Source organism: Engraulis encrasicolus, chromosome 6, assembly GCF_034702125.1.
Source record: "Engraulis encrasicolus isolate BLACKSEA-1 chromosome 6, IST_EnEncr_1.0, whole genome shotgun sequence".
Lineage (NCBI taxonomy): Eukaryota > Metazoa > Chordata > Actinopteri > Clupeiformes > Engraulidae > Engraulis > Engraulis encrasicolus.
The window spans coordinates 36484101-36511846 of NC_085862.1; the positions used below are offsets into that span (position 1 = coordinate 36484101).

Sequence of the window (27746 nt, forward strand, 5' to 3'; positions counted from 1 at the left end):
TGATTGCATCAGTTTCAGGCACTTGTGGCTTCAAATGCTAATGATCATCCCTGAGGAGAGTGGCGCTTGGTGACTGTAAACAGGCCCGGCTGTATGTGCATGTACTATGAACTGGTCCATTTCTAACACTCTAATGACACTGTAGTTGTAACATAGCACACAAGCCGATTAGCCCGGATAAGTTTCTTGTTCTTTACTTATTTATTCTAGTAGCATTTATCATATACATTTTATATAAAAATGGAAATGCTTCTTTCATCAGTATAATCAGGGTCCCAGTGACTAGCCCATATGCCAAAAATCAACCATTTTTCTCCCTTAGTACTGCTAAATTGTACTTTCACATTCACAGGGGACAGTGGATACATTTCTCAACTGTCCAACAATACTGTTATGAACAAACTTACAGAATGGTGTGAACTGCCCTTCTCCCTGTGACCCCCCTGCAGTGCCACCACGATCCCTTGAGCCCCCAGTTTGGGAACCAATGGACTAACCCAGGGGTTCCCAAACTTTACCATGGCAAGGCCCCCAATATACCATTAGATTCCAGCCAAGGCCCCCTTACATGGGTCGTGCTATATCATTGTTTTTGTCCACCCCCTGTCACGATCATAGTGTGTCAGTGTCCCATTGGGATTTATAAAATAACTATAATGTTCATAGCTGCAATAGATAATTATGCCGTTTTTAACTAATTGGAATATCGTTTAGCTGATTGTGGTTTATTTTGGTGCACATTAATTAATAAATTATTTATTTTGATGTGCTATACTTTTTCTGCCAACCTTCCGCAGCCCCATTAGCATCCCTTCGCGGGCCCCCAGGGGTACCCGGCCCCCACTTTGAAAACCACTGGACTAACCCATACATTGGAATGACAATGCTGGTCTGTCTTTTCAGCTAGTGAGGAGCAGAGCATTGCCAAACCTAATTCTTGAATGAGCATACATTACAAAAAGAATATAAATATTTCATATGGATGTCACATTAGCAGAACCCACAGACTAGATGTCTACAATAGACATCTGTGTGTTTGTTTGCAGACTGTGCGTATACAGTATACACTGTATACAGTGTTGTTTGTGTTGTGCCTTTGCACACATGACTGCCTTTGCATGCTCTTTCTACCTGGCCCACATTGTTGCGTAACCTTTATTTGTGTGTACACCTGACCTGCGTCACATTACCTTTGGTCTAGATTTTTGTTTAGTTCATTTTTTTTGTCATGAGGAAGGCCCTTGGCATCTCAAGCCGCCACATCTCAATCCAGCTGTCTATGTCTCTCGCATACTCTCCCGCCAGCGATGCAGGAAGTGAAACCAGTCAGCCTTCTCTCTCTCTCTCTCTCTCTCTCTCTCTCTCTCTCTCTCTCTCTCTCTCTCTCTCCTCCTTGACTTAGTCTACGACCTCTGACCTTCAGCTTATCCCATCTGGTCCCACCCCCAGAGCAGCGTACCATGTGTGCCCACCTCGCTCGATTCCTACCATTGTTCACATTCCACTCCAACAGGGGCCGACACCCCCCACCCCCAACCTTCAGTCCATCTCCATCTCCAGGGCCTGCCACATCGGCAGAGAAGCTGACAGGATGGAGGCAAAGGGGTGATTTGCCCTGGGCTCAGGGAGAGAGGGGGCCCAACACTGGGTCCTCATTATATTGTATGTATATAGGTTTGGGGTGGGCAGTGGGGTTTTAGGTGACTTTGTCCCTGACCCAACCAAAGCTGTCAACGGCCCTGCACATTGTCACTTCTGGCATACACAAGATGCCGAGAGCAGAATAGCCTGGATACCTAGCAGTGTCTTAAAGGTGCGACATACTACTAGCAGGGTGCAATAATTCATATACGGTTGACATGGTAACTTCTATGGTATTTTTGGCCCACTCAAAAAAAGGCAAGGAAAGGGCGGGCCTAAATTGACAAATTGACTTCCGATGCTGCTGCTAGAATTCTAACTACATCAAAGAAGAGATCACATCACCCCAGTACTTCGGTCATTACACTGAACACCAGTGAGATTTAGAATTGAGTTAAAAACTCTTCTGATAGTCAGTAAGTCACTAAATGGCATAGGCCCTAAATATTTTGTAGATATGCTAGAGCAATTGTGTCCTAATAGATGTCTTAGGTCTTCAGTCTCCTCTACTGGTTGTGCCTGGGGTCCAACCCAGACAAGGTGAAATGGCATTAAGTCATTATGTTGCCAAATGCTGGAACCAGGATCCTGTCCAAATCAGAACTGCCCCAACAGTATCATGTTTTAAAGAAATAAATAAAAAACAGCTTCATTTTCATCTGCCTTTGGTGATAGTTATCTACAATATCCACAATAGCCTATCTTTTTCTTCTCTCTTCTCTGTCTTTAGCACATTGAATGGCACTTATGTATAAGAATGTGGTATATAAATACTATTGCTATTGCTATTGGGTGGGGACCCTTTCACCTGGACCTGTCTCCGGCCAAAGCAGTCAGCTCGGCGGCCCTGCCTTTAAGGTTGCATCTTACAGGCACACAGCCTCTGGGAATGCCTCATTCAGTCCTATTACAACACTCAACCACTTACACAATGAAGTGGCTTGAGGTTATTGTGCTTTTGAAATGGCACCTCACTCTTTAAGTGAGTGATGGTGACCTACTTCAAGAAGTTGTGGAAGTGATACAATTAAAGTACACAGTGTTGCTGCATGTGAAAAAAATCTCTACCGATTGCCAATTACTGTATGTATTAAGATAAATACATCACAATGAATTTCAAGCAGTCAAGCCGTGAAATTTCATTCATTGTGATAAACATTGCTTTCAGGGGGACAGTCGAAACATGTCTCAAAACTGTCTGCAGGGCCACTGACAGCTTTGGCCGGGCCTGGGACAAAGTCATCCGAAAGCCCCCCCCAAACCAATACACATGTAATGAGAACCCAATTCTCGGCCCCCTCTCTCCTTGGACCCGGGACAACAGACCCCTTTGTGCCCCCCCTCCCAGGGTATTAGGCCCTGAATACAAACACCACTTGTTGCTTTTCACAAAACACAGACTCAGTGGTTCTTAATTGATTGATTACAGTACGACTGAAACTAGAGTGCAGCAACTGCACACTTGTGACATTAAATTCGGAGGAAAAGGGCCCTACCGTGGCACTAATGGTAGGGCACTCATATACTACGTGGCCAACCCAGGTTCGATTCTGGTCTGGGTCCTATACAGCCCTTCCCCGCTTCTCTCTCCCAATTCGCTTCCTGTCTCTCCTCCACTCTACAGACTCCACTCTGCAGACATGTCTCATTAAAAAAACTAATAAAGGCTTGAAAAGCCTCAATAAATATAATATAAGAGGCTATTTAAAAAATCTGTGGAAAGGGTGAAAAGTTCCTCCACTGCTTCTGGGTCTGGGCAGTCGGTTGAAAACCAGCCAGATGAGAGCGTTAAGGTGATTTGTGACTGACAAACAAAGTCACTTTTGAGTTGTTTGTGTCAATAACCATGAAGAGCTTGTCACACTGGTTGTGAAATGGGCTTACACTTAAAAACATGTGACCCACACAAACATTAGGCATAATCAGAACTCAGAAGATCAAAGGCAAGAGCAGGGCCGCTTGCCATTTACCATCAATAAATAAATATAACAATACAAAAAAAAAATAGATCAATCAATCAATCAATCAATCAATCAATCAATCAATCAATCAATCAATCAATACTCCCTTCCTTCCTTCCCAGAAACTTGGATATCTGCATGTAGGCCTAGGCCAAGTGACACATCAACTCCTGAACAATTCACAGATGTGAAAACATTACAGATGTTAGGTAGCTTAAAGGTCCACATTGTTGTCACATTATGGAAAGGTGGTCCACTGAAATGAAGGGGTTAATGGCTGTTGCGTTTCCTGCTTTGACCGCCTTTTGCTGTCTCGAAGGGTTGAGTCAAAGAGGCAACGAAATGTAAATAGTGGTAGGGAGGGTTGAAAGGGGAATCAGGGGTGAGGAAGTGAGTGAGCCATTATCAACCTGTCGCTTCTGTTTCCCCTCTACCCACAATTGTGTTTTGGCGTGTTAAACAGGTACGTGTTTCACAATAAATGTTTTTCTTCTCGTTCTTTTTATTCGCAGAGTGAGGCTACATGACGTACCCTACCCTCAGCAATTGGTTAGATTATATTTTAGGACTGATGATAACTCCGTTTCTTCAGTGGCGTTGACATTCTGCTCTCTTTGATCCATGGCAGAATTGCTAAGCTTTCAAACACTTGCAGCAGAACAGAGTAGCTAGACGTACTTTGGTATTTTTTACTTCTTTGTCACAACCAGGTTACAGAATCAGATTTTCCACCTGCTGTGTTTCCACTGCACACACCGAGGTTTGGCCTTGAAAGAGGGAGCACCGCCGAAGTGACGAGGTAAGTACCACCACGCGCCACAAACAAACACTGCATAGATGCGCAACCTTGAGCTTCACCTGTCGCCTCGCCTCGCGCTTTTCGATAAGCAGCGGTAAAACCATATTTCTCCCAGGGATTAGTTTTTAAAACACTAGGCCTACGTTAAAGGGACAGTTTGGTCAATTTCAACATGCAGTTGTAATGCTCACACTACCCTGGACTTGTCATTGCCTGAGATTTTTTTTTTCTTCTTCTTCAACCGTTTCCAAGATCCAGGTCATTGTAATGGGGGCAGCTCTTTGTTTACATTCCAAAAAAACAGTTTTATTTATTCCCAAAAACATCCAAAAGGTTGTAAAACATCAGCAGACAACTAGCAAACAGCAGTACCTTTTGGGAAAATATTTGGAGTTGGCCTATGTTTCATTTTTAAAAAATGTAAACAAACGCTGCCCCCATTAGAATTGCTCATATCTCGGAAAGGGCTGAGCCAAAAAATGTGGCATCACCAGGTACTGACAAGTCAAGGGTAGCGTGAGCAATACAACTGCATGTTGAAATTGACCAAACTGTCCCTTTAAGTCACTGGCGGTGTAACAGGCTATCTGGGTCCCCCGTATCAACTGGCGACTCCAGGTGATTGAAACACAGCGACTGGTCAAAACGATCGTCTATCACTCTTAATTCAGGGCGCATTAATTCATACCAGGATTCACATTTACATTTCACATTTACTATTACGACCAATCACTATTGCTTCTAACATTGGCAGTCGCAGTTGTCACGGCTCAAGATTGTCTTTTACACCGGCATGTCGTTTATTTTACAACTGTCTACGAACAAATATTGTGAGTTCAGTGTTCTTTTGAAATTCAAAACACATGCAATTCATCTTTATCTCTATCTTTATCATGCCATGATCTCAATGTTTGTTTATCCTATAGGCCATCACTGAATGTGTGACTGTTATTTTTTTCCACCCTTTTTAACAATTTATTTAATCTGTGGCACAATGGTGAAGAGGATTGCTCGGGTAGGTAACACTTCACAATAAACTTCTGCGAAATGATTAACTAATGGTTAACTAATGTTAACTAATGGTAAGGTATTATTAGGTCACTGTGGAAAATTGGGGGTGGTAGGCATAAGCTCTGCTGCATAATCATGATGAATAATCGTGATCGTGATTTTGATCTAAATAATCGTGATTATATTTTTTTCCATAATTGTGCAGCCCTAAATGTGATTGGCAACAGCAAATGTTTAGTTAATGTTTTACAATTTATTTACTAATGATATATCAATGCTTATAATAGTATTATAGATGCACAACAAACCATTAGCTAGTTAACCATTTTTGCGGAATGTTATTGTGAAGTGTTGCCCTGGGGTAAATAATGGTAAATGTAGGCTATTCAATGTATTCTGTATGTTCAACACACTTGCATCTTGATGCTAAGTGTGCAATTGTGGAAATATTGACATCAAAGTGGTAAGACAAGTAGGCCTATCGTACTTTGGAAAGGTGCAGTATCTTAGGCTATAAAAAATGGAGACCACCTCGAAATTGGCAGTTGTTCTGGGCTTACTACTTATTTTGGCTACCCATGGAAAACCCCTGAAATGTGTTAAAAAGGAGGAAAGGTGGTCACAACAAGTAATCAAAGCTCAACAACTTCAATCTTTGCACTGGGGTGGAATTAAGTCATTCAAGACCCATGTGAAAGGTTGGTGGAGAGCATGCCAAGATGCATGACAGCTGTGACTAAAATTCAAGGTTATTCAACCAAATAGGCCTATGATTTCTGATCTCTTCCTAAATTAACACATTACTATTATTTTGTTTTAAAGTTAATATAATCTTGATTTATTTGGATTTTTTAGGTATAACATCATTGCATTGTGCATCCTTTGTGTTATTTTGACCATTTTTAAATAAATGCTCTAAACGACAATATTCCATTCGAAATTTGGAGGAAATGTTGTCAGTAGTTTATAACATGAAACAACGTTAATTTTACTGAAACACAGGCCAATAAGTAGTAAGACCAGAAAAACTGCCGATTTCGAGGTGGTCTCTCAATTTTTCCGCAGCTATTTGTTAGTTGAATCCTAAGTTCTTGTAAATCAGTTGTATTGTGTGCATTCTCTGCATCAGTAATGGTCATGGTATCTATAGGCCTACTTCCACAATTATGCCGAGGAACTTGGTTGTGGGTTAAAGTGACTCAATTTGGGCCACTCAAGACTTCTCTGTGTGTGATCATACCATCGCTGCAATTCAGCCAGCACATGTTCCTCAATCATGGGATGGAGAAATTGAATTGGCTCATTCCTCTAAACTCGTGAGGTGGAATTGGAGGTTGCACAAAATGGGCCAAGGACTGCCTGTCTTTTTTTTCAAGACATTGGGCTTATTTGAATGTGTTTTGAAATTGATTTGTTGAGGTTTTTTATTAAACCATCGCTATCCAACCTTCAGTGTGCCATATGGATACCTGAAAAATCTCCATTCGCTTCATGCTTCTCTCTCTCTCTCTCTCTCTCTCTCTCTCTCTCTCTCTCTCTCTCTCTCTCTCTCTCTCTCAGTGAAAAATCTTTGGTCTGTTGATGGTAGATGAATCGCCTGACTTACTTTGTAGTCTAGCCTAACGCCTCATTGGCTCCAAGAGGATTAGGATCACCACAGAGTTGAGCGGAGGCATGTACAAGTAGCTGCTCTTGTCTAACTGGGTTTGGATCATTGATGTTTTTTAGTAGCAGACGCCAGGTGGTACTTCCACAGCTAATGCCCATGCCCCTTGTAAAAGCAAAAAAAAATGTAATGCATACAATACCACCCTGATGTCTGATGCTTAAAAAAAGTCAATGACCTGTTTATATTCGACTTATCTCTTATATGGTTTTGTAGAATATGACATGCTTGCTTTTAATCCAGAGATTTGTTGGATTCATGGGATTGGGTGCCCAAGGTATTGTAAAAGAAGAGACAAATGAGAGAGAGATGGGGGGAGGATCGACAAATGACCTGGGCCGGAATCGAAACCGGGTCGCCGGCTTGGTAACCTAGTGCCCTACCATTAGGCCACGGCAGTGCCATTGTTTGTTTTAAACTAGTTGACATGTTTCATTTTCTTCTGTTTTTTTTGTGATGAAAGTTGCGTGTGTTATGAAATCAAAGGATTCACTAATTTCACGGGAATTGCAGGGTAATGTTAGCCTACATGAGGAGTTGTGTGTACTAGTGTATCTTTAGTTCCATTGGTTGAGAAGAATGAACAATGTGAGCAGGGAAGCTGACAGGGGGGGTGAGGAATTGGAATCCAGAATTGGATCCACATTACATTGTTGTATGTATTGGGTTTGGGGCCGTTTCAGATGTCTTCGTCCCGGGCCCAGCCAAAGCTGTGAGCGGCCCTGAATGTGAGTAATAACGAACTTGAATCAATTCCAAAACAAAGATGATGCTGGAATGAGGAACACTTATCCATGACATGAGAAATGTGTCACTTGACCTATCACTGGTAGATCTCAAATACTTCAGCATTGGGTTTGTTTTTCTTTATATTTGTTTTTTTTCCCTTCTAAATTGACCGTAGTAGGTAAATCAGAACAGCCTTGCAATTGGACAAAGGTTCACACAGTGACACACAAGTATACTGAACATGTCATACTCATAGCTGCTGACCTCAAGGTCTGAGTATACAGGGCCGCTGACAGCATTGGACTGACTGGGCCCAGGACAAAGACATCTGAATGGGCCCCAAACCCAATCAATATAATGTAATGAGGATCCAATTCTGGGCCCCCCTCTCTCTCTCTCTGGGCCTGGCAAAAGTGACCCCTTTGTCCCCCCCTGTCGACTTCCCTGACTGGGACAATGGCATAAAAGCTGGGTTGCGATTTGGTGGCAAAAGCCATAGACTCAGTCATCCCACATGATGCTGTTTGGTGCTGATGCTCCTTTAGCTACTGCAAGATGGTCAAGTTAGTCCTCCTACTTGTGTTCAAATTGTTGCAGGGTTTGTAATGTAGACCTACTGTATATGGCTGGAGGGAAATCAAACGCTTAACCTCTAAATGTTTTATAATGCCCGTGTGTGACTAGGTTTGTGTACAAGAGAGTGTGTGAGCAAGCATGCAGTGAATTGGGTAGCAGCACAATTTTAGTTTAAAAAAAATGAAATGCTGTATTTCCGTCATCATTTTTTGATGCACCTTTCTTCTTGCATCAACATCTTGTATTATGATCTGTGTTTTATAGTTAGCACTTGGATTGAGATGAATCTATTAAGGGTAATTATAAAATGCTATTACGAATTCACATTGTGTTATTATTAGTTGAAGCACTTTATTGTGCTGGGCCCACTGGCTCAGCTTGGCTGCCGTGAAGGAATTTAAAATATCCTGCAAGAGTTATTGAGTGTTCCTTCCTCTTTGTTTGCTGAAAGCATGATTCACCTCTCAAAGTGACACTATTGTGTTGTGGCTCTAATGCTTTTCATACCACAGGCAAGACATTCTTCTTGACAGACATGGTATCATTGCCTGCATTGTGCATGTCGTGTTAAGCAACACCTGATGTGCACTTACCTGACATGTTAAGTTTGCCTCTTCAGCAGCTTGTTGTAGTCATTGGCCTGTTTGAAGAGATGTAGATTTCTATCTACATTTAGTTTTGTGTCTAGTCTGTGCTTATCAGATGAGCAAAGCATTCTTCTTTTTCGTCCGGATGAGTTCTGGTGTAGATAAGATGTAGGCTAATTACTATTAGAGCCAGCTCTATACTTAGCTCAATGCTGCTTGCTATCCTCATGCTAACCTTGGACTTGACTTGAATTTGTTCAGATGTGGGGAAAGGTGTATGCTTTTCTTCATTGAGAAAAATTACTTCTACTACTGGTGGCTTGCAGTTTGTACGTGCATTCACAGGGACGTAGCACCAAATTCCATGCCGTATGTACAATCCACTCCAATGGAGCCCTTTGTGTGATGTATGTAAAAAAAGAACCCTGACTTTATGGGGCGCTCTTATTTGTGGGGCTCTTTTTTATGGCAAGGTGGGAGGTTGGTGTTGACAAAATATTGTAATTCTATTATTTATGAGAAGGAGCTTAGTGGATAATCTTCATTTGTTCTTCACAAAAAACAGTATAAAATAATTTAAAAGGGGATGAAGTCATGCCATAGGTTACTGTGTGTTGTATACTGTATTTTTAGATCTTGAGCTTGCGTCACTGCGGCATTTTTATTATAATCATTTTTGCGGAAATCCCCTCACCCTCTTTCCATTTTTCTACAACTTTCTCAGGTGAACTTCTGCCACACCTATAACCCGATAACTCTAAACCACCCAGGTGCTCTTTTGTTGTCCAACGTTTAAAGCATGAATATGTTTACCATCTCCCACCCACCCATAGAAACCTTTTTTGGAAACCTGACCTAGGAAACTTGTTGACTGACGTAGCGAGCAGGGTCGAATAGGAGCGTGCAGACGGCGGAGTGTGTGTTTGTGTTTGCTAGGCATGCGTTTTACACCTGTTTTGCACCAGGAGCCCTGAAAGAAAACAAACGCCCTCCCCCACCACCAACTCTCCTCCACACCTCATCCTCCCGTCTAACCAGCACTACCTGTCCCGGCCTGCAGGGGTTTGGCAGCCACAGTTTCATTCTCAGCATTGTTGCATATCTGTCAGTCAGCAGTTTTGCGTAGTTGTGAATTTACATGCGTGCTCTGCAATTACAATGTAAAGCTTTGGCTTTGACTTCAATTCAAAGTCTTGTGACTTCTTCCTTGAGGGGGGCCCTGAAGTCCATGGCAGAAGCAAGCATACTGTATGTGTTGGTCATTTGTCAACCACGTAGACAGGTCTGGTTCCCAAACAGATTTCTTGCAAAACATAACTGCAACATCTAGATAAAGATTATGAATGGCTTGACTTTGTAATTGTTGTAAAGACTTTCAATACTTTTATTCTGAAAGGATAGTGAAGATGTGACCTGGGAAGTGGTGGGGGAGGATGATGAGGGAAGGGTTGGGAAATGACCCAGGCGGTACTGCAACCTGAATCCCCATGTAGGCCTATGGGTGCCCTAGTACGCAGTGTGCCACAGCATCTCCCCCATGACTGGACTTTGACAGGGTGTGTGTATATGAATGTGTTTCACCATCTTGTCGCCTGTCTGAAGAGTTAGTTGCGTGCACATACAAACCTTGCCCTGTCTATTGATTGACTGTAAATAAACATGGGTGGGATGGTTAACCATAATGTTGTTGTGGGTGGGATGTGGGTTATAAGGACTTTGAGGAGAGTGTAACATTACTGTGCCATACATCTCTCTTTTTTTTCGTACATTTCTTTTTGAAATAATTCAATTTATGTATTGAAAAAGGATTGACTGATTTGGGCAAGTTTGAGTCATTGCATAAGATGCATAAAAGGATGTGCTAATTAAAGTAGAGTAACTTTATTAATCGATGAGGGACGGTAGAAAGGAGACGGTGAGAAACATAGTATTAAGTACTGTATATTGAAGTCCTAATCATTCCTGTGCAAAAATTCCTGTGGATTGGTACCTTTTTGCCACTTGACTTTTCTTTAATTGCAGACCATGGGATTAAGATCATCCTGATCTGTGAGGCTCAGGGGCACGTCTTGTCACCAGCCTAGGCAGGCAGCCACTTTGGGGCCCACAAGTCTATAGATGGTGAATAACAGCTAAGACTTAAGGCCCTGCCGTGGCCAAACGGTAGGGCACTCGTCTGCCATGCGCCCGGGTCATTTGCCGACCCCTCCCCGTCTCTCTCCCCATACACTTCCTGTCCACCTCTCAAACTGTCCTATCAATGAAGTCGAAAAGATACCAAAGAAATGTAAAAAAAAGTCTTAAAACTACAGTAGTGGCGATTTGTTGCATATGTTCATTCTTTTGAATTTGAATATTTCATTTGGGGCCCCAACGTACCCTAGAATCACCTCTGCCCCTGCTCTATACATTAGTCACACAAGTGATGAGTGGCTGTCAGATGGTTACACAAGTCGGAAATTGACTTGACTGACAGATCTGCCTCAGTCAAGCAAGTTTTTCCATCCTTGTGAACTGCTTGGAATGAGGTGTTTTTTTTTTTCTTTCACTTCTCACTGACACATTATTCATTTACGTAATATTTTAACACCGCAATGGCATGGAGGAGTACTGTTGGAGATTGCATATGTCAATAATGTTGTTATGCTTTTGGCTGTGTAAACCACTGTCACTTCAACTACGCAGTATGTTGGGTTCAAACAAATGTACTATTCTGTGTATAGCAACGTTATGTAGCATGTTTCTGTGGGTGTTTCATCCCGCGTATCTCTCTAGTGCAATCCTCACTTGATTTACTACCCAGCATGTCTTCCATTCAGATACTGTTTCATATTTTTGTACTACAAGGGCTCTAAATTCACTAAATTAACTTTTTTCATCACTATCCAAACACACGCTCACTAATGGGTCATCAGCCAAACAGAAATTTCACCAGCATTTGGCCGGTTGGCCTGAGTTCATTTAGAGCCCTGGGTACCACAAACACTTTTGCACTTTTTGATTAAGCTAACAGCCTGGCTTCCAAGGTGGAAACACTAGCCTCTCATATGAAACTTGATGTGGCATTCTGTGCAGCGATCAGCAGTTTGCAAGGCTATGCCATAGCAATGGGCTTGCACTACTCTCACTGTAGTGTGAGTGGATAAATGCCAAGCCTATGAAATGCATTAGATTTGACAGGTGTTTGCACTACTTCAACAATAAATGACTTAAATGGAGGTTTGTCCATGTAGTGGGCTTGTTAAAAGTGATTTGCCATATGCTGGTTCTGCATTGGATTCTTCTGAGCTGTCTTGAAACAATATTGGAATAGGCCTATTTTTTTCTTAAGCCTGTGGTAGATTTATAAATTGGCTGTCTGTGAACTGTGAGTGTTAATTGCAAGAGTCTGTGGGCTTTACAGGTAGGTACTGGCTTTCAGCAAAAAGGATTTTTCTGGGATTATTCTGGAACGTTTTCTTTGTGTACCCAATGTATTTAGTTCCTTAAAAGTATAAGAACAAATATTTAATATAATTTTTGAAATATTTCCCATCCTCATTTTCTATCTATGAATGCTGTCCATAGAATACCCACGATAGATCAGTCAAAGCCTTTGACTGTGTGAACAACTATTTAAAAGCATAATTCACACTTTCTTGCTTTCATTTTTTCCCACTTAAAACAGCATTTCTGACAATAATGATTGACATATTTCAGAGCTGTGCTGTCACTGATGTGGAGTATCCAGTTTAAAAAACAGATGAGACCAAAGATGAGAGAGAGTGAGTGAGTAAGTGAGTGGGCGAGCGAGCGAGAGAGTGACACTGAGACTGAAACGGAGACGGTGATTGAGACGGTGTGTGGCAACCCCCACCCGTAATAACCCTCTCCACCCACGCTTTTGGTCTCATCCGCTTGTCCCCCTCCTCCTCTTATGCCCTGCTGAACTAGTCAGACAGGCTCTACACAGGCTGACGGCATTACGACCTTGGAACAAGTTCGATTGTGTTTCTGCACAAAGTTGTAAAGCATGCATGCATGCTAATCTCTGTACAGAAGCAAATGTAAACTTCCGCGCCACACAGTCTGATCTCGATATACATAAAGGTTGAGGAGCACCTTGTATGGTGGATAACACTGGTCTATTTGCCTTGTTCTTCTGGGGACAAACATGCATGTCTGTGTGTACATTTAAAGGTGCACTGTGCAGGAGATAGTCAAAAAAGGTTCTGCAACTATGCTGCTCATTGAAACTGGGTTGCCTATTGCCAAATTTGATCTTTCATGAAAGTTTACCAAGTAATAAACTATTATTTTCTAGTGTGGCCCAAGTACAGTCATTTTTGCAGCTAAATGTAGGAAAAGTGCAATTTTCCCAGTCATAATGAATACTTAGAATAGTGGTAAGTATTCATGAAAAAGGTAACATTAGTGAATGGGTAGCATGAATTCTGGAAATAAATGGAAATAATGGAAATAAAAATAATAAAAATGGAAATAAACAACTACAAATCTTACACAGGGCACCTTTTAAAGCTAAGTAATGGCAAGTTTATGAGCGTAACTAGTGTTTATGCTGTGTCAACAATTTTTAAAACCCTCCCTACTATACCCGTGGAGTTTTGGGAATTTACCTAGACATCTCACATCTAGTCTAGCTCCCTTTGACATTTGGTTGGCAGGATGTAGATTCCAGACGAAATAGCATATTTGCACAGGAGGCATGGCAGCAAGGCCATAACTTGGTTACTAGCACACTGCAGGGTGTGGTGTGTGTGTGTGTGTGTGTGTGTGCGTGTGTGTGTGTGCGTGCGCGCGCTGTGTGTGTGTGTGTGTGTAAACACCAATTCAGGTTTGAGTCAGTGTTTATATGTCTACAGTGGTAGAGGCGAGGTTGGGTTTGTCAAATGTAATGACCAGCCTTGAGTAAACAGCACATTATAACGTTTTATTGAGCTAATGGCCTTTTACACAGATAAAGACATTACCCCTATCTTGCTTGTTTTTCAGTTGTTAGGAGTGGGGGGTTTGTTTTACATAGAATAATATTGCCACACCGTGCCACACCTTTTTAAAGGAGATTTTAATATGGTTCTTAGGTCAATGCAATATTATGGTAGCACTTCTTGGTACTGTTCCATGTGGGTTGGGGTGTTTTTATTATCGAAAGAAGAGTAAGGCTAACCAAGGTGATGATGAGAGCGAGAGATGGAGAGAGCGAGAACGAGAGGGAGGGAGGGAAGGAGAGGGAGAGAGAGTGGTGGGTGGGGGTGAAGGAAGGGGAAGGGGGGTAGAGAGAAAGATGGAGACAAAGACAAAGGGAAGAGGGCAAGAGGGGCAGTGAGAGGGTGGCACCACAATGGCTCCCTTCATGATAACAGAGTCGCTACTGATTTCTCGCCCTCTGCCTGTGAACAGTATAATGAGGCTGAGGAGAAACTGGGGTGGGGGTGGGGTGTTTCTGTGTATAGTTGCAGTGTGTATGCAAGAGGTGAGGGGGGGGGTTGCTGCTAGTCCACACTCAACTCACCTGACACCGCCCACCCACCGACTACAGCCACACCCGAAGTCGGTGGAGGGTGTTTACTCTACCTGCCTGCAGCCAATCACTGTGTGCCTTTTTTGTTGTCACTCGGCAACTTTAAATTCAGAGTCTGCTGCATGGCACATTGTTCCACCGACGGCAGTCAGCGGGGATACTGTACCCGTCAGTCTCTGTCTGTTTGCTAGCGCTTTGGCTCCCTATCAGGGCTTGCTTGCCCTGTTGGCTGACCCTCTCTCTCTCCCTCTCTCTTTCCCCCTCTCTCTCTCCCTCTCTCCCTCCATTCTGTATCTGACCAGTTATTCATCTCAGTCTGGTGTGAGTCAGGGAGGGTGGGGCACCGGAGGACAGCAGTACCAGTCACACTTCACTCAGTGTGTTCTCTCTCTCCCTCTCTCTCCCTCTCCTGCACTCTCCCTCTCCTGCACTCTTGCTCTCCCCCTTCTTGTGTGTGTGTGTGTGTGTGTATGTGTTTCTCCTTTCCCCTCTCCCTCTCTCCCTCCCTCCTTTCTCTCTCACTTTAGCTCCCCCTCCTTTCCTCCCTGTGCCGGCTACCGCTCTGGCCTCTCCTCTCGTCAAGGTTTTGCGAGAGTTTGGTCGTCCTTTTGGCAAGCCAGACTTTTTGACTTGCACAGCAACCGTTGGAGCTCACCTCACCTCAGTCCACCGTGGAAGAAGTGTGGAGGGAAGGGAAACTCGAGAAGGCAAGAAAGGTAAGTTTTAAAAAATTTCACTTACAGCACTTGCCTCTCTCTCTGCCTACTGGGGATCTATGTGATGAAACTTGTTCCTGACTGAGTGTTAGGTGGTTTGTGTGAGGTGTATTTTTTTCCTTCTTTTTCCAGAAACTTTTCCACTCTTGAGGTCTGTGCCAAGTCGGTGTCAGTTTAAGACTTGCTGGGCCTGTATAACACAAAACTGTTTTGCCCCCATCCTTTTTCACGGCAGTTTCCCAGGGATGGTGGTGTTGGGTTTCTGTGTTGTGAGGAGTAGGGCTTCTTACCTTACAGTTCACATGAGTACCTTTTAACACTGAGGCAGTCAGTCTTTTCTGTTTTTGCAAAGAAATGGTTAAAATGGATGACAGGCTGCTGTGTTTGCCTAATGGAATACAACAACCAAAGGGTGGAATGTCTCTTTCTCTCCTCTTGTGAAAATAAATATTTTCCGTTTCCTTCCTCACCCACCTCGCCTCACTTTGCTCTGCGTTCATGATTAACTCCTACCTCGTGAACGTGTTCCCTATTCTCTATGATTCATTTACAGGACGCGGGTCTTTACAAATTCACACTCACACACACATACCTCTCGTTTCCATTCATTCACTGCGGGCCCTCCCCCTCGTACCTCTGTCGCAGTCGCACTGTTACTTCTAGCTAACATTTTATATTTTGGAAATGTATAGCATGTTAGCAGTTCATTTTCCACAGCCCTATCGATTACAAGCCATAAAGTTGAACAATATTTGCATCAGTCAGATATGCGCTCTTTTTTTCTCCCAGATACTTTTGATGACACAAGGTGTGTGTGTGTGTGTGTGTGTGTGTGTGTGTGTGTGTGTGTGTGTGTGTGTGTGTGTGTGTGTGTGTGTGTGTGTGTGTGTGTGTGTGTGTGTGTGTGTGTGTGTGTGTGTGTGTGTGTGTGTGTGTGTGTGTGTGTGTGTGTGTGTCTGTGTCTGTGTCTGTGTCTGTGTCTGTGTCTGTGTCTAGTATACACTGTGCCATGCCCTTATTTTTTTTCCTATTAAGACTGCTGACCAAGTGCAGATGAGGGGCTGAGCACAGGCAGTGTTTAATCACATGACTCACATGGTCTATGCCTGAGGAGTGCTGTGAGCATTCCCTACAGCCCCGTCAGCTCAGCTCAGCTCATCTGATCCCTGCTCAGCTGTGTGGGGTAGCCACAACACTCAAGTGTGTGTTTAGGGAGATTTTTTGAAGCATGCCATTTCAGGGTGTCTACGGGTTGGGAAGTGTCTTTGTTTCGCAAGCAACATCCCCCTACACAACAGACATAATGGACAACCCCACCCATAGACGGGATTGCTGAAATGTGTGGTCGTGCATGTCTTGTGAGAGATGGCTCATTTTAAAGGGATGTTGAGTAATTCAGACGTGGAGATGTGTGGCGAGGCGTGGTTTTGGTAACATGATTAGACATCACAGCATTTTTAATTGTGAAAGATGATTTATGTAAAAGCTGTAATAGTTTTGGAATAAGTCAGATACTCCTGCGTTTGGTCCTTTACTTGATGTCTAACTGAGCCTTGTGGAATGATAACGGGCCTCAAGCGGCTAGGTGGCATTCCCTGGCACTTCAAGCAGACTGGTTGGCATTTTGATTGGTGGTGCCTAATGATTGCTTTGATTTGCACAATAACTAATCGCTTACTTGAGAATGGCTGTTGCCATTGTATGACTCTTGGCTCTTAAGGCACAAAAAATATTTGCGATGAACCTATGAAAATGTAATAATTTGCATGCTAAATGAAGAAATCGTACTGTAGACCGTTTATTGAAATGCTGTGCAGGCAAATTATTAGAGCGTTATGCAAACCGTTACTGTGACTGCTTGGGGTTTTGCTCCCAGGTGAGTGCTCTGGCATATGGTGTTTTTTCCCTGAATCGGTTCCACACTCGGGTCTTGTTGCCTCTCTCTTGCGTGAGGGCTGGGTTTTGGCCATGCCCTCTAGCTGACAGCGTTGGCCAGGCCCAGGACAGTCATCCAAAAGGGCCCCCTAACCCGATAACATACCATATGAACCCAGGGCTGGACGGATAATCTGGCATACAGGGCATTTTCACAGTGGGCCGATAGTCCTCCGGGACGGATGCTATTGTTGTTTTCCAGGGGATTGGTCCTCAAATAAGAGGGGGAGGCCCATTGTTCCATCGTCAATGTAGACCGTGGATTCAGCCAGGCAGGATATGATGAAAGTAGCCTGTGGATGTGTTAGGGCTCAGTCTATGCCAAAAAAATGCCTGGGTCATTTGTTTCATCCCAGATGTACCACATATCCTCTGTTCCTGTCCAATCCCCCCTCCCCATCAGCTTTACCCTCTTGATAGTTTACTGAGGGCACTCTGTAAGGAGAGAAAACTCCCAACAAACAAACAAGAACACATTTCTATTTCCTGGTGAACCCCATACCTAACTTTCCACCCTGCATCATTATATTCTTGCTACTTTAACACAAGTCTTCTATGACTTATTCTTTTGGGTTGTGGATTTATTAAGGAACCGTTGAATGTATTTTTGTGTGTGCCGATCTGTCTCTCTGGTGTCATGGGTACAGCCACCAGGCCACATTTGATGCAGTGTAGAGACCACAAAGATCTCCTCTGTTCTCAAACTCCAGGTGTACGTAACATGCTGCACTGTACAAGGCAGCGACAACTCCGAGTGGAAAATATATGATTGGCAAAATGCAAATCCTGCGTGGATATTATTTGCTCTATTTGGGACAGACAGGGAATCTGAATTTGTAACATGATTCTCTTTCTCTTCAAAAAAAAAATGTATGCACAAGAATGGGCTCAAGATTTTAGTCTCTACTTTTTCGTATGCATTTTGTTTTTGAGACTGCCACACTGGATGTTTTTACTGAGCTTTTTATATCCTTTTTCTTCCTCACTGAAATTACTCACCCATTCTCACCTCTCACCCCCACCCCTCCAAAGTGAAACTGTGGCGTGTGCCAGCCATTTCACCTTGACATGGAAGTGCAGACAGGTGAATGGAACGTACTGGTGTTATCTAATCTGTTTAGTGATGTCTCTCCTCAGAACAAGATTGCTACCGTGGTGGCACACTCAATGCCTGTATGATTGTGCCACTGGCTGCCGGGCACCGCCCGGGGCTGGGGCTGAGGCGGCCGCTGAGGCGAGGCAAGGGAGGCAGCCTGCTCCCGCGCCCTCCCGCCAAGCATGATGGCGGTGCTGGGCTTCAAGTGGGACGGGCAGCGCCATCCCATCCGCCTGCTTGCCTGCTTGCCTGCCTGCATGCCTGCTTGCCTGCATGCCTGCTTGCCAAGCTCAATGGGCCCATTCTCTAGTTGCCCTGGATCTGCGAGCTGTTTGTGTAAGAGCTTTCTGTTTGGGGTGTCATGCACACAGTGCACTTGTGGGTTTGTCTTGTGTGTGTGAGGTGTTAAGGTGGTATTTTATTCTGTGTTTATTGTTTTCATTTTCTTTGTTGTACATGTGGTGGTTGGAATATGGAATTAATTGTGGTTAGATTCATAGGCATTTCTATGATTATCGTGTTAACCTGTATTCTCCATAGCCATTTTGTCAGCACACCATCAAGGCGGATCTCTGTGTTTGACCTTGGTGATGTCAATGGAATGCAAAGCCAGTGGATGCCCCTACAGATCCTATCCAAACACGTTTCACGAAAGTCACACGTGGCTGTGTATCCGCTTAGTTTGCGCATGTACATCTAGGAATGTTCAACATCTCTACTCAATCACATATAGGATCTCAATGGAGCCGTAGAGGAGCAAAGCAGTTCAACCTGATGACCCTGTCATTGTAGAATGTCCTTATGTCGAGGAGATTTCAAGGAACTGGCCAGTGTAGCATGTTGCGTTTGGCAGTAGGTTTGTCTTCGTGTTTTGCCTTGGATAGTTCACATGTGGGATATTTTGGAGTTGTCTTTTCATTACCCAGGTGTGTAAATGTTTTGTTTCATTTTTGTTGGTTTCAATGAGTATAAGGTGTCCTGTGGATATTTAAAAGTCATGTTTTTATGTCAGTAAAGCTTTACTTTGTGTTGCAAGGGTGCCGTCTGTATGAACAACAGCTCAGGGTGTTGAAGTTGACAAGAAAAGGCACAGGCTTGAGGCTCAATAAACTGATCTCTAGCTCAGTAGATTAACTGGCTTTTGTGACTTGGCAATGATTGGCCTGCTATTAGATGATTGGACAGAAATAATTGTTCTGTATTCCTCTGGTGGTGTTTATTCCAAATATGAATGCACTGTGACAGTCAGATGGATTTGGTTTTTGTCCTTGCTGCTCTCAGAACCTGTTGTGTGATGCTCTTGGAAATTAGCCTGCCCAGTGCCTAGGGCTATGTTGTTTAAACACGGTCACCTTGGCAGAGCATTGTTCTTGTGTTTTGACGCCCATGGCAGTGTTGAATGAGTGCGGTACTCCGTGTGAGATTCCTACTGACTGATGATTGGAGCCACCCGTGACCTGACTGATGTACCCATTTTCTTTTTTTCCACCAAATGTTTTACTCCAGTTGCCATATACTTACACACACACACACACACACACACACACACACACACACACACACACACACACACACACACACACACACACACACACACAGAGCCGCTGACAGCTTTGGCTAGGCCCAGGACAAAGTTCTCTTAAAGGGCCCCGAGCTCAATACATACAGTGTAATAAGGACCCAATTCTGCCCCCCCCCTCTCCCTGGGCCCGGGACATCTGTCCCCTTTGTCCCCCTGGTCGGCACCCCTGCACACACATACACCCACTTGCACACATACACACCCTCATATGGAGGGTTGCCCTTATGCCCTCTGGCCTGGTTTTCCAGTGGGCCACACCTGAACCCCTCCTCTGTTTGCTAGCAATTAGCAACTCTGTGACTCACTCAACTGATGCAGAACCCAGTAGGTGATAAGTGGTCCCTTTCACCAGCCGCAAAGCCTGGTCTTATCAGGACATTTTTTTGTCCCCTCCCTTCTTGGCATTGTGCCCAGTGTTGAAGAGCGTCAGTGTGAAAGGGTGCTGAACTGAGTTTATGTTGATAACCGATCAGCCCGTGTGTCCCTGACCCTGATATTCTACTCCTGCTTCTTAGGATTGTTCCTAGGTGGACTTTTTGACTGTGATTGTGTAGCTGACTGGACAATTATACAGTCACTGAACAATCATATAGTCACTTCCTCTCTTTCATTCAAGATATTTCCACTCCAATGCTAAAAAAACAGATGTAGTAACATTCACCTTTTTTCATATTTTAAAGGCTAAATGTATCAGGGCAGTTCAGGGCACAACCCTCCTCTAAAGCTTAAGAAGCAAGTGTAGCAATATACTGTATACAGCTGCCTTTGCAAGTCTGTGGTTGAAAAATGCTTAGTTGGTCTTTAATGTGGGCTTCGCCACACCCAACACCTACTCACTTTGCTGTGCATCATCAACATAATTGCTTGCAGTTAAAGTTTAGATTCCCCCCCCCCCCTGTCTGGCTGACCCAATGTGTTGTGTGAGTGCTTGAGTGTGTTGTGCCCCGTTGCATCTGGAGGAAAGCCCCTCCCTGTGGCCCTAGACCCCGCCCACCCATCATCAGGCCATGTCTGTCGAGGAACCAGCTGACCTGGAGCTGAGGAGAGGAGAGGAGAGGAGAGGAGAGGGCTGAGACAAGAAGGAAGACTATCCCACTCCTCCTCCTCTTCCACTCCTCCTCTCCCAGGGGTCATACGGGGGTGGCCCCTCATCCTCAGCAGCAGCGTTTATGACTCATAAACATGGGTGACATCACATGGTCTTACCGCGGTCTCGAGACTTTTTACCCAGAGTCGCTTCAGGAACTCCCAGAACGGTCTCTTGTTTGTGCATCGCCCAACACACACACACGGTCATTGTCCTTTTTTTGTGCTCGTACCGAGGCCTTCTCCATTCAATATGTACAGTACATTGATGCAACTACTACTGCCAATAAAACTAAAACGAAAGTGGTGCACCGTTGGCCTATACTACAAAGCTGGTTCAGGATAAGGTAAATCTTCTAATAGAAGAGTCTGGAGTCCTCATTTTCTTAAGAAAAGCCCTTCTATTAGATGATTTGCCTCTCAACTTAACCTTAACTTATCCTGGACCAGCTTTGTAGTATAGGCCCCGTGCCTGTATCTGAAGCAAAACAGGTGTTGATGTCAATGTTGTGTCTGCAGGTGCTGCTGCTGACGTGAGGGCAGATCAACATGCTTGATGCAGCGAGGACGAGGATCATGGAGGTCTACGATGCCCTCTTGGCGGGAGCAGGTAAGGACGCGGCTGTTACTCAATATCCCTCTTCCAGTTGCTTCCTACAGCCTCTTGCCTTGGTGTTTCCCCATGGCTCTTCCATAGAGAAATTAATGAAGAAATCAAGGGAGGATTCATGGTTTGAGATGACCTTGATGACTTCAAGGCACCAGGCTTGAGGAAGCAACTGGAGTAGGGATGTTGGCACAGTATATTTACCCTCTGTTGTGAGGTGAGAGGCTATCAAGGCCTCTAGCATGGACTTGGTACATTTTACTCAGCACAAGTTACTATCAATCTTTACTGTAGGATTTTTACTGACTACATCAAGTTATGCCTGCCTTAAGTTCTATAAAAATCCACAGTAGTAGCAGGCTGGGTCTGACCAAAGTTGAGTTTGACACTAACTTTCTGGCTGTTCCTGGAATTAAAAAATCTTCAATAAAAACCAACACTATACATCCAGTACGTTATGGGAATCAGTGATCTGGTTGATTTTATCTTGGTACACTAGAACATGTAGACATGTACACACCCGATAAATTTGCGACAAATGAAAGAAAATTGTCTGCACATTTGGATCGTATTTGTGTTCTTTAATTTGCCAAGCTTTCGGTTGACTGACCTTCCTTCCTGGACTGAAAATTGAAGAAAACAAAAGGCTCTTTTCCACTACCAGTTTTCTGGAAGGCCTACAGCTCGACACAGCGTGACTTGGCCGCAACTTTTTGCTTTTCGATTGGGCATGATTCAGCTCAATCGCAAAGCAAAATGTGGTGGCCTAGTCCCACTGTGTCGAGCTGTAGGCCTACCAGAAAACTGGCAGTGGAAAAGAGCCTAAACAGGATCTAAGCATCACAGTTTTTGTTTGTTTGGCACCTTTTAATCAAGACTGCGGTGTAACCCGGCTGAATCTAGGAGCTTGGTGCACAAGTTTTGCTAACTAATAGTCTTCTGAGTGGAAGTTCATGTGCTGCAGAAGTTTACCATTGTCTGCTGAAGTTCATCATTGTTTGACCTTTCTTCTCCTTGTGTCTCCCTGTGTTCCTCAGACCCCCGGGTGAACTCCTACCCCCTGATGGGGAGCCCTGTGAACATGTCGGCCATCTTACTTGCCTACCTCGCCTTCGTACTGTACATCGGGCCGCGCTACATGGCCAACCGCAAACCCTACCAGCTCAAGGAGGCCATGATCATCTACAACTTCTCCTTGGTCGCCCTGTCCATATACATTGTCTATGAGGTGAGCACTGAGCATCCCAACAGCCATAGCCTGATAAACCAGCCTAAATGTGAGATTGGATGTGTAATTTACTCTGGCCCCGATGAATAGTACATCCGAAGATTGTTGATGAGAACAACCTGTTGTCTTTCAAACCGTGCCTGTGCCTATAGGCTGGCGCTGGTGGCTGGTGTCCAGCGGGTGGCGCTGATTTATTAGGCTACAACAGCCACACACTCCTCAAGTCATGCAAACTGAGGTGGAGATGTTAGTGCTTCAGTGGCAGAAAATACATGATTAGTATGTTTTTAGACAGTTTACAAATTAGACTTCCCATTAGAGATGAAAAGGAGCCATGACTAGGTTGATTTCCAAGCTTCGTCTTAAACCGTGTTTGGAAACATGTGGATGTAAAAATGTGATCGTTTGGAAGCCAGTGAATTGGAGCATGTATGCACAGTAGTACACGCACTGTAAATACAGTATGCAGCAATACATTGATAATTAGTGAGGGACGTTGGAACACTCCCTACCGTGTTTGTGTGAATTTGTAATGACTAATAATAATAATAATACCTACATGGGCAGACTAACACTTTGCTTAGCGCTTGGCTATGGAGAGTGCCAGTCTGGCTTTTCCCATGGTGGTGGGGGCACATGGTGATCCTCTCAGCGGGGAATGTGGCATCTCCCTCTAAATGGGTCAGTAATGTGGAACAGCTACTAGACAAGGCCAGGACACAGGCAATGAACCCTCTGAAATGTCCCATGAATTGCTCTGGAGAGTTTAAAGTCTCTTATTATGCAGTTATGATTAGGTGATTTGATACAGGTGTTTTTGTTTAAAGGTGCATTGTGTAGGATGGTGGCCAGAGTAGGTATTGCAACTATGCAGCTCGCTGAAACTCTGCTGTCCATTGCCAAATGTAATCTTTTATTGATTATTTACTAAACTCATTTTAACTAGTATAGGGTTTCTCAAGGGGGGCGATACAGCCTCCCAGGGGGCGTTGGGGAGCCCCAAGGGGGCGTTGAGAAGGATACTGTTGAGTGGGGGCGGGGATTAGTTCCCATTGGGGGGTACTAGACCATTTTAATTTTTAAAACTAAGGGGGGCATTGGCAGGCTTATGATTAGGTCAAGGGGGCGCCGGCAGGTTTATGATGAGGTTAAGGGGGCACTGAACTGGTATGACCAAAGTATGGTAAGTTTTGCAGCCAAAAACGTCTATTTCTGGAAATTCAAAATGGCAGACCATGGAGAAGATACCCCTTTTCATGTATGAAAAGTGCAATTTTCCCACTCATAATGAATACTTGGATGGTTATTTGATGGTGGTGGTAAGTATTCATGAAAAAGGTAACATTTGTGAATTGGCAGCTGCGCACCTTTTAACTATAATGGTGTTGCATTCTTCTGTAGTTAATGATGGCGGGCTGTATTCATGAAAAAGGTAACATTCGTGAATTGGCAGCTGGCAACATGAAGTTTGGGAAGAAACTGCTAAAAATATTACACAGTGCACCTTTAACTATATGGTGTTGCATACCTCTGTAGTTCCTGATGTCAGGCTGGGCAACCACATACACCTGGAGATGCGACCTGGTCGACTACTCTGACAGTCCTCAGGGAAATAGGGTAAGTCTAACAGCCTGATCAATAAGACGTTACAATGAACCAAATTGCTGGTAATTAAAAATATATATGGTCTGACTCTAAACTAAGTTTGTAACATCCTTTTAAAACCCTCTTTACCCCATCAAAGATGGTGCAAGTCGCCTGGCTATTTCTTTTTTCCAAGTTCATCGAGCTGATGGACACGGTAAGATCTCTCACCCTTCTAATTTGTGGCCTTCAGCCATTTAATTTTAAAACACTCAGGAGCTGTGGATGTCTATCGACCCATTTGAACACCCTGCTTTGTTTCCTGTGTTCTTTAGGTGTTCTTTGTGCTGCGTAAGAAGCACGGCCAGATCACCTTCCTGCACATCTTCCACCACTCCTTCATGCCCTGGAGCTGGTGGTGGGGAGTCAGCTATGCCCCCGGTAAGTTTAGCGTCCATATTTAAAGGTACACTGTGTAAGATTTTTATTTCCAGAATTCATGCTACCCATTCACTACTGTGACCCTTTTCATGAATACTTACCACCACCAAATTCCAAGTATTCATTATGACTGGGAAAATTGCACTTTTCATACATGACAAGGGGGATCTTCTCCATGGTCCGCCATTTTGAATTTCCAGAAATAGACATTTTTAGCTGCAAAAAGGACTGTTCGTGGGTCATACTAAAAAAATATTTCTTTATTACTTAGTTAGTACGCTTTCATGAAAAGATCAAATTTGCCAATAGGCAATCCAGTTTCAATGAGCAGCATAGTTGCAGTACCTTTTTTGACCATTTCCTGCACAGTGGGGTGCACGGTTTTAAGGGTGCATTGTGTAGGGTGGTGTCCAGAGTAGGTACTGCAACTATGCTGCTCATTGAAACTGTGCTGCCTATTGCCAACTTTGTTCTTTTCATGAATATGTACTAAATAATAAGCTAATATTTACTAGTATGACCAAAGTACAGTTGCAGCTAAAAATATCTATTTCTGGAAATTCAAAATGTCGGATGTGGAGAAGATCTCCTTTTTACATTTGAAAAGTGCATTTTTCCCAGTCATCATGAATACTGGGAATGATGGTTGTGGCAAGTATTTGTGAAAGGTAACGTTGGGCAACATGAATTCTGGAAATAAACTACTACAAATACTACACAGTGCACCTTTTAAGCACTGGACTACACAAACATGCACTTCCTTGTAAAGTTACCACACGTAGTTGATGTATAGCTGGTCCACATGTTGAAAACAAAAGAACGTTGTGCAGCCACCTGAGAGGAGTGCTCTACTGTCCCATTTAAGATGTTGATCTACATTCTATTGGTCTGCATTTATGAGTATTGTGAAATGAATACAAACACTGTGGCAAGTGGAATAGCTGAACTAGAAAAAGAGGCATTGTTTGACGATAAGTCATTGGCTATTTGGACAGAACTCAAGTTTTCACTGGCAGGCTACCATGAAGAACCCTAGGTATTTACAACTACATTAAGAAGACATTCCTTCAGAGACCTTTTTGAAGTAAACACCGACGTGTGTTGAAGGAAATACTTGTGAGTGACTGACACGCTCAACTTATTTTCCCCTCAGGTGGAATGGGCTCCTTCCATGCTATGGTGAACTCCGGCGTTCACATCATCATGTATTTCTACTATGGCCTGTCTGCTTCCGGACCACGCTTCCAGAAGTTCCTCTGGTGGAAAAAGTACATGACTGCCATCCAGCTGGTATGGAAGTACATTTAATGAATATGGGCACTCATTTATGACTTGACGCAATTGTCATAATTGAATGATACAAGTAATGCTACAAGTAATTCTTTTTTGTGTGCCAAATGACTTGAAATATCATTGTACACTGTATACTTGGTTGAAACTCAAAGTACCTGGGATTTGAACGATTATCTATAAATATTGTATCCAATAGAAGTACTGCATTTCAGAAATCACCCACATTAAGCACACAGCTAGAACCAAGCTATTTAGAATATGTGGCATTGGAGTGTATTTTGTTACCCCAGGTTGTATACGCCTACAAAACGTAGGCCTTGGAACCTTGGTTCTCTTTTCTCCGCCCAGGCCCAGTTTGTGATGGGTGTCACACAGCTAGAAGAAAACTATTTGGAATATGTAGCCTTGGATTAGCTTCTTTATTCATTGTTGCTAATCACAGTACGGTACAGGATTTTGATGTGTTCTCCGTGTCTGCCCCCACCCCCAGGTCCAGTTTGTGCTGGTGTCTGTGCACGCCACCCAGTATTACTTCATGAGCAGCTGTGGCTACCAGGTTCCCATCATTCTGCACCTCATCTGGGTGTACGGCACCTTCTTCTTCGTGCTCTTCTCCAACTTCTGGTACCAGGCCTACACAAAGGGCAGGAGGCTGCCCAAGAACACGCCAGAGCTCAACGGCAAGACCAAGGCCAACGGCACGCTGCTCGCCAACGGTGCCACAACGACGGTCTCAAACGGCAGCCACAAGCGTATGGAGAACGGCACGGCTCACCACGAGAACGGCATCACCCACCACGAGAACGGCAGCAGCCACGGTAGCAAGATGAAGAAGGCTTGAAGAAGATCCCTCACCTCACCACACACTGACAAAGAAGGAACACCCCAAAACGCATGAAAATGAGAGCCTACACAACCATCCGTGGATTCCAAAGAAATGTTTTGGTCGTGTCTCTTTTATATGGAAAAAAAAAATATTTTTGTTTAATTGTTTTATTTGTGCACAGAGAAAAAAAAATGTGTGGAGATGAGTATGGGACCCCACTTTTTGTATATTTATGTTTCTATTATTAATCTAATTATCCTTTTTTAATTTGGAGGGCATATATAGAGCACAACACATGAAGAGACGGTGGGTTTAAATGTTCACTGAAGTTGCCACGGCCCTGTTCTTTTCACATACCCTCCTTTTCTTCTATGCCCTGCTCAGTCTCCCCCCACCCTTTGCCACGCCCACCTCTCTGCTTTGGGCAAACTACACTGTACAGTCAGATAAACTTGAAGACATCCTGTAAATAGTTTTACTCTTCATGACTAATGGAGATTCAAGTCCTGCAGATTTTTTTGTTTTGTTACAGTATCTATGCTAAATTAAGTTTGATGAATAAAAGTTCAGTTTAAATTAAATGTAACTGCTTGGTGATTTGAAGTGAATTGAAATGGTGGGACAGTTCCACAAGCATATTGGAGTAGCTTTTGGGATTGGGAAATAAGTCTTTGGCAATTCATTTAATCTCATAATATACTGTGCTTTAAGACAATACCCATTTTTTTGACAAAGGTTATTGAAATCTTATGCGAGTCACAGCCTTTTACAGTTTTTCTCAATTGGTTTTGTACATTTCTCACAACATAATAATAATCCTCAAAACTTTTTGTTCAATTGTCACTTCCTGCCGTTACCTGT

The 27746-nt window shown here is 43.6% G+C and overlaps 1 protein-coding gene across 4 annotated transcripts; it reads left to right on the forward strand.

Moving 5' to 3' along the window:
• Positions 1–3951: 3951 nt before the first annotated feature.
• On the forward strand, positions 3952–27715 carry elovl1b (ELOVL fatty acid elongase 1b). 4 transcript variants are annotated; one of them, XM_063201430.1, is made up of 10 exons: positions 3952–4065; positions 4313–4401; positions 15019–15207; positions 21426–21516; positions 22551–22741; positions 24278–24358; positions 24486–24542; positions 24661–24766; positions 25920–26056; positions 26550–27715. In XM_063201430.1, the coding sequence occupies exons 4-10, from the start codon at positions 21456–21458 to the stop codon at positions 26898–26900; spliced, it is 984 nt and encodes a 327-aa protein (XP_063057500.1). In that variant the 5' UTR covers positions 3952–4065; positions 4313–4401; positions 15019–15207; positions 21426–21455; the 3' UTR covers positions 26901–27715. The 4 variants fall into 4 exon arrangements, with proteins under 4 accessions (XP_063057500.1, XP_063057501.1, XP_063057504.1 ...); XM_063201431.1 differs by lacking the exons at positions 3952–4065; positions 4313–4401 and having other exon boundaries at positions 14641–15207; XM_063201434.1 differs by lacking the exons at positions 3952–4065; positions 4313–4401; positions 15019–15207 and adding an exon at positions 16220–18574.
• The last annotated feature ends 31 nt before the right edge of the window (positions 27716–27746 follow it).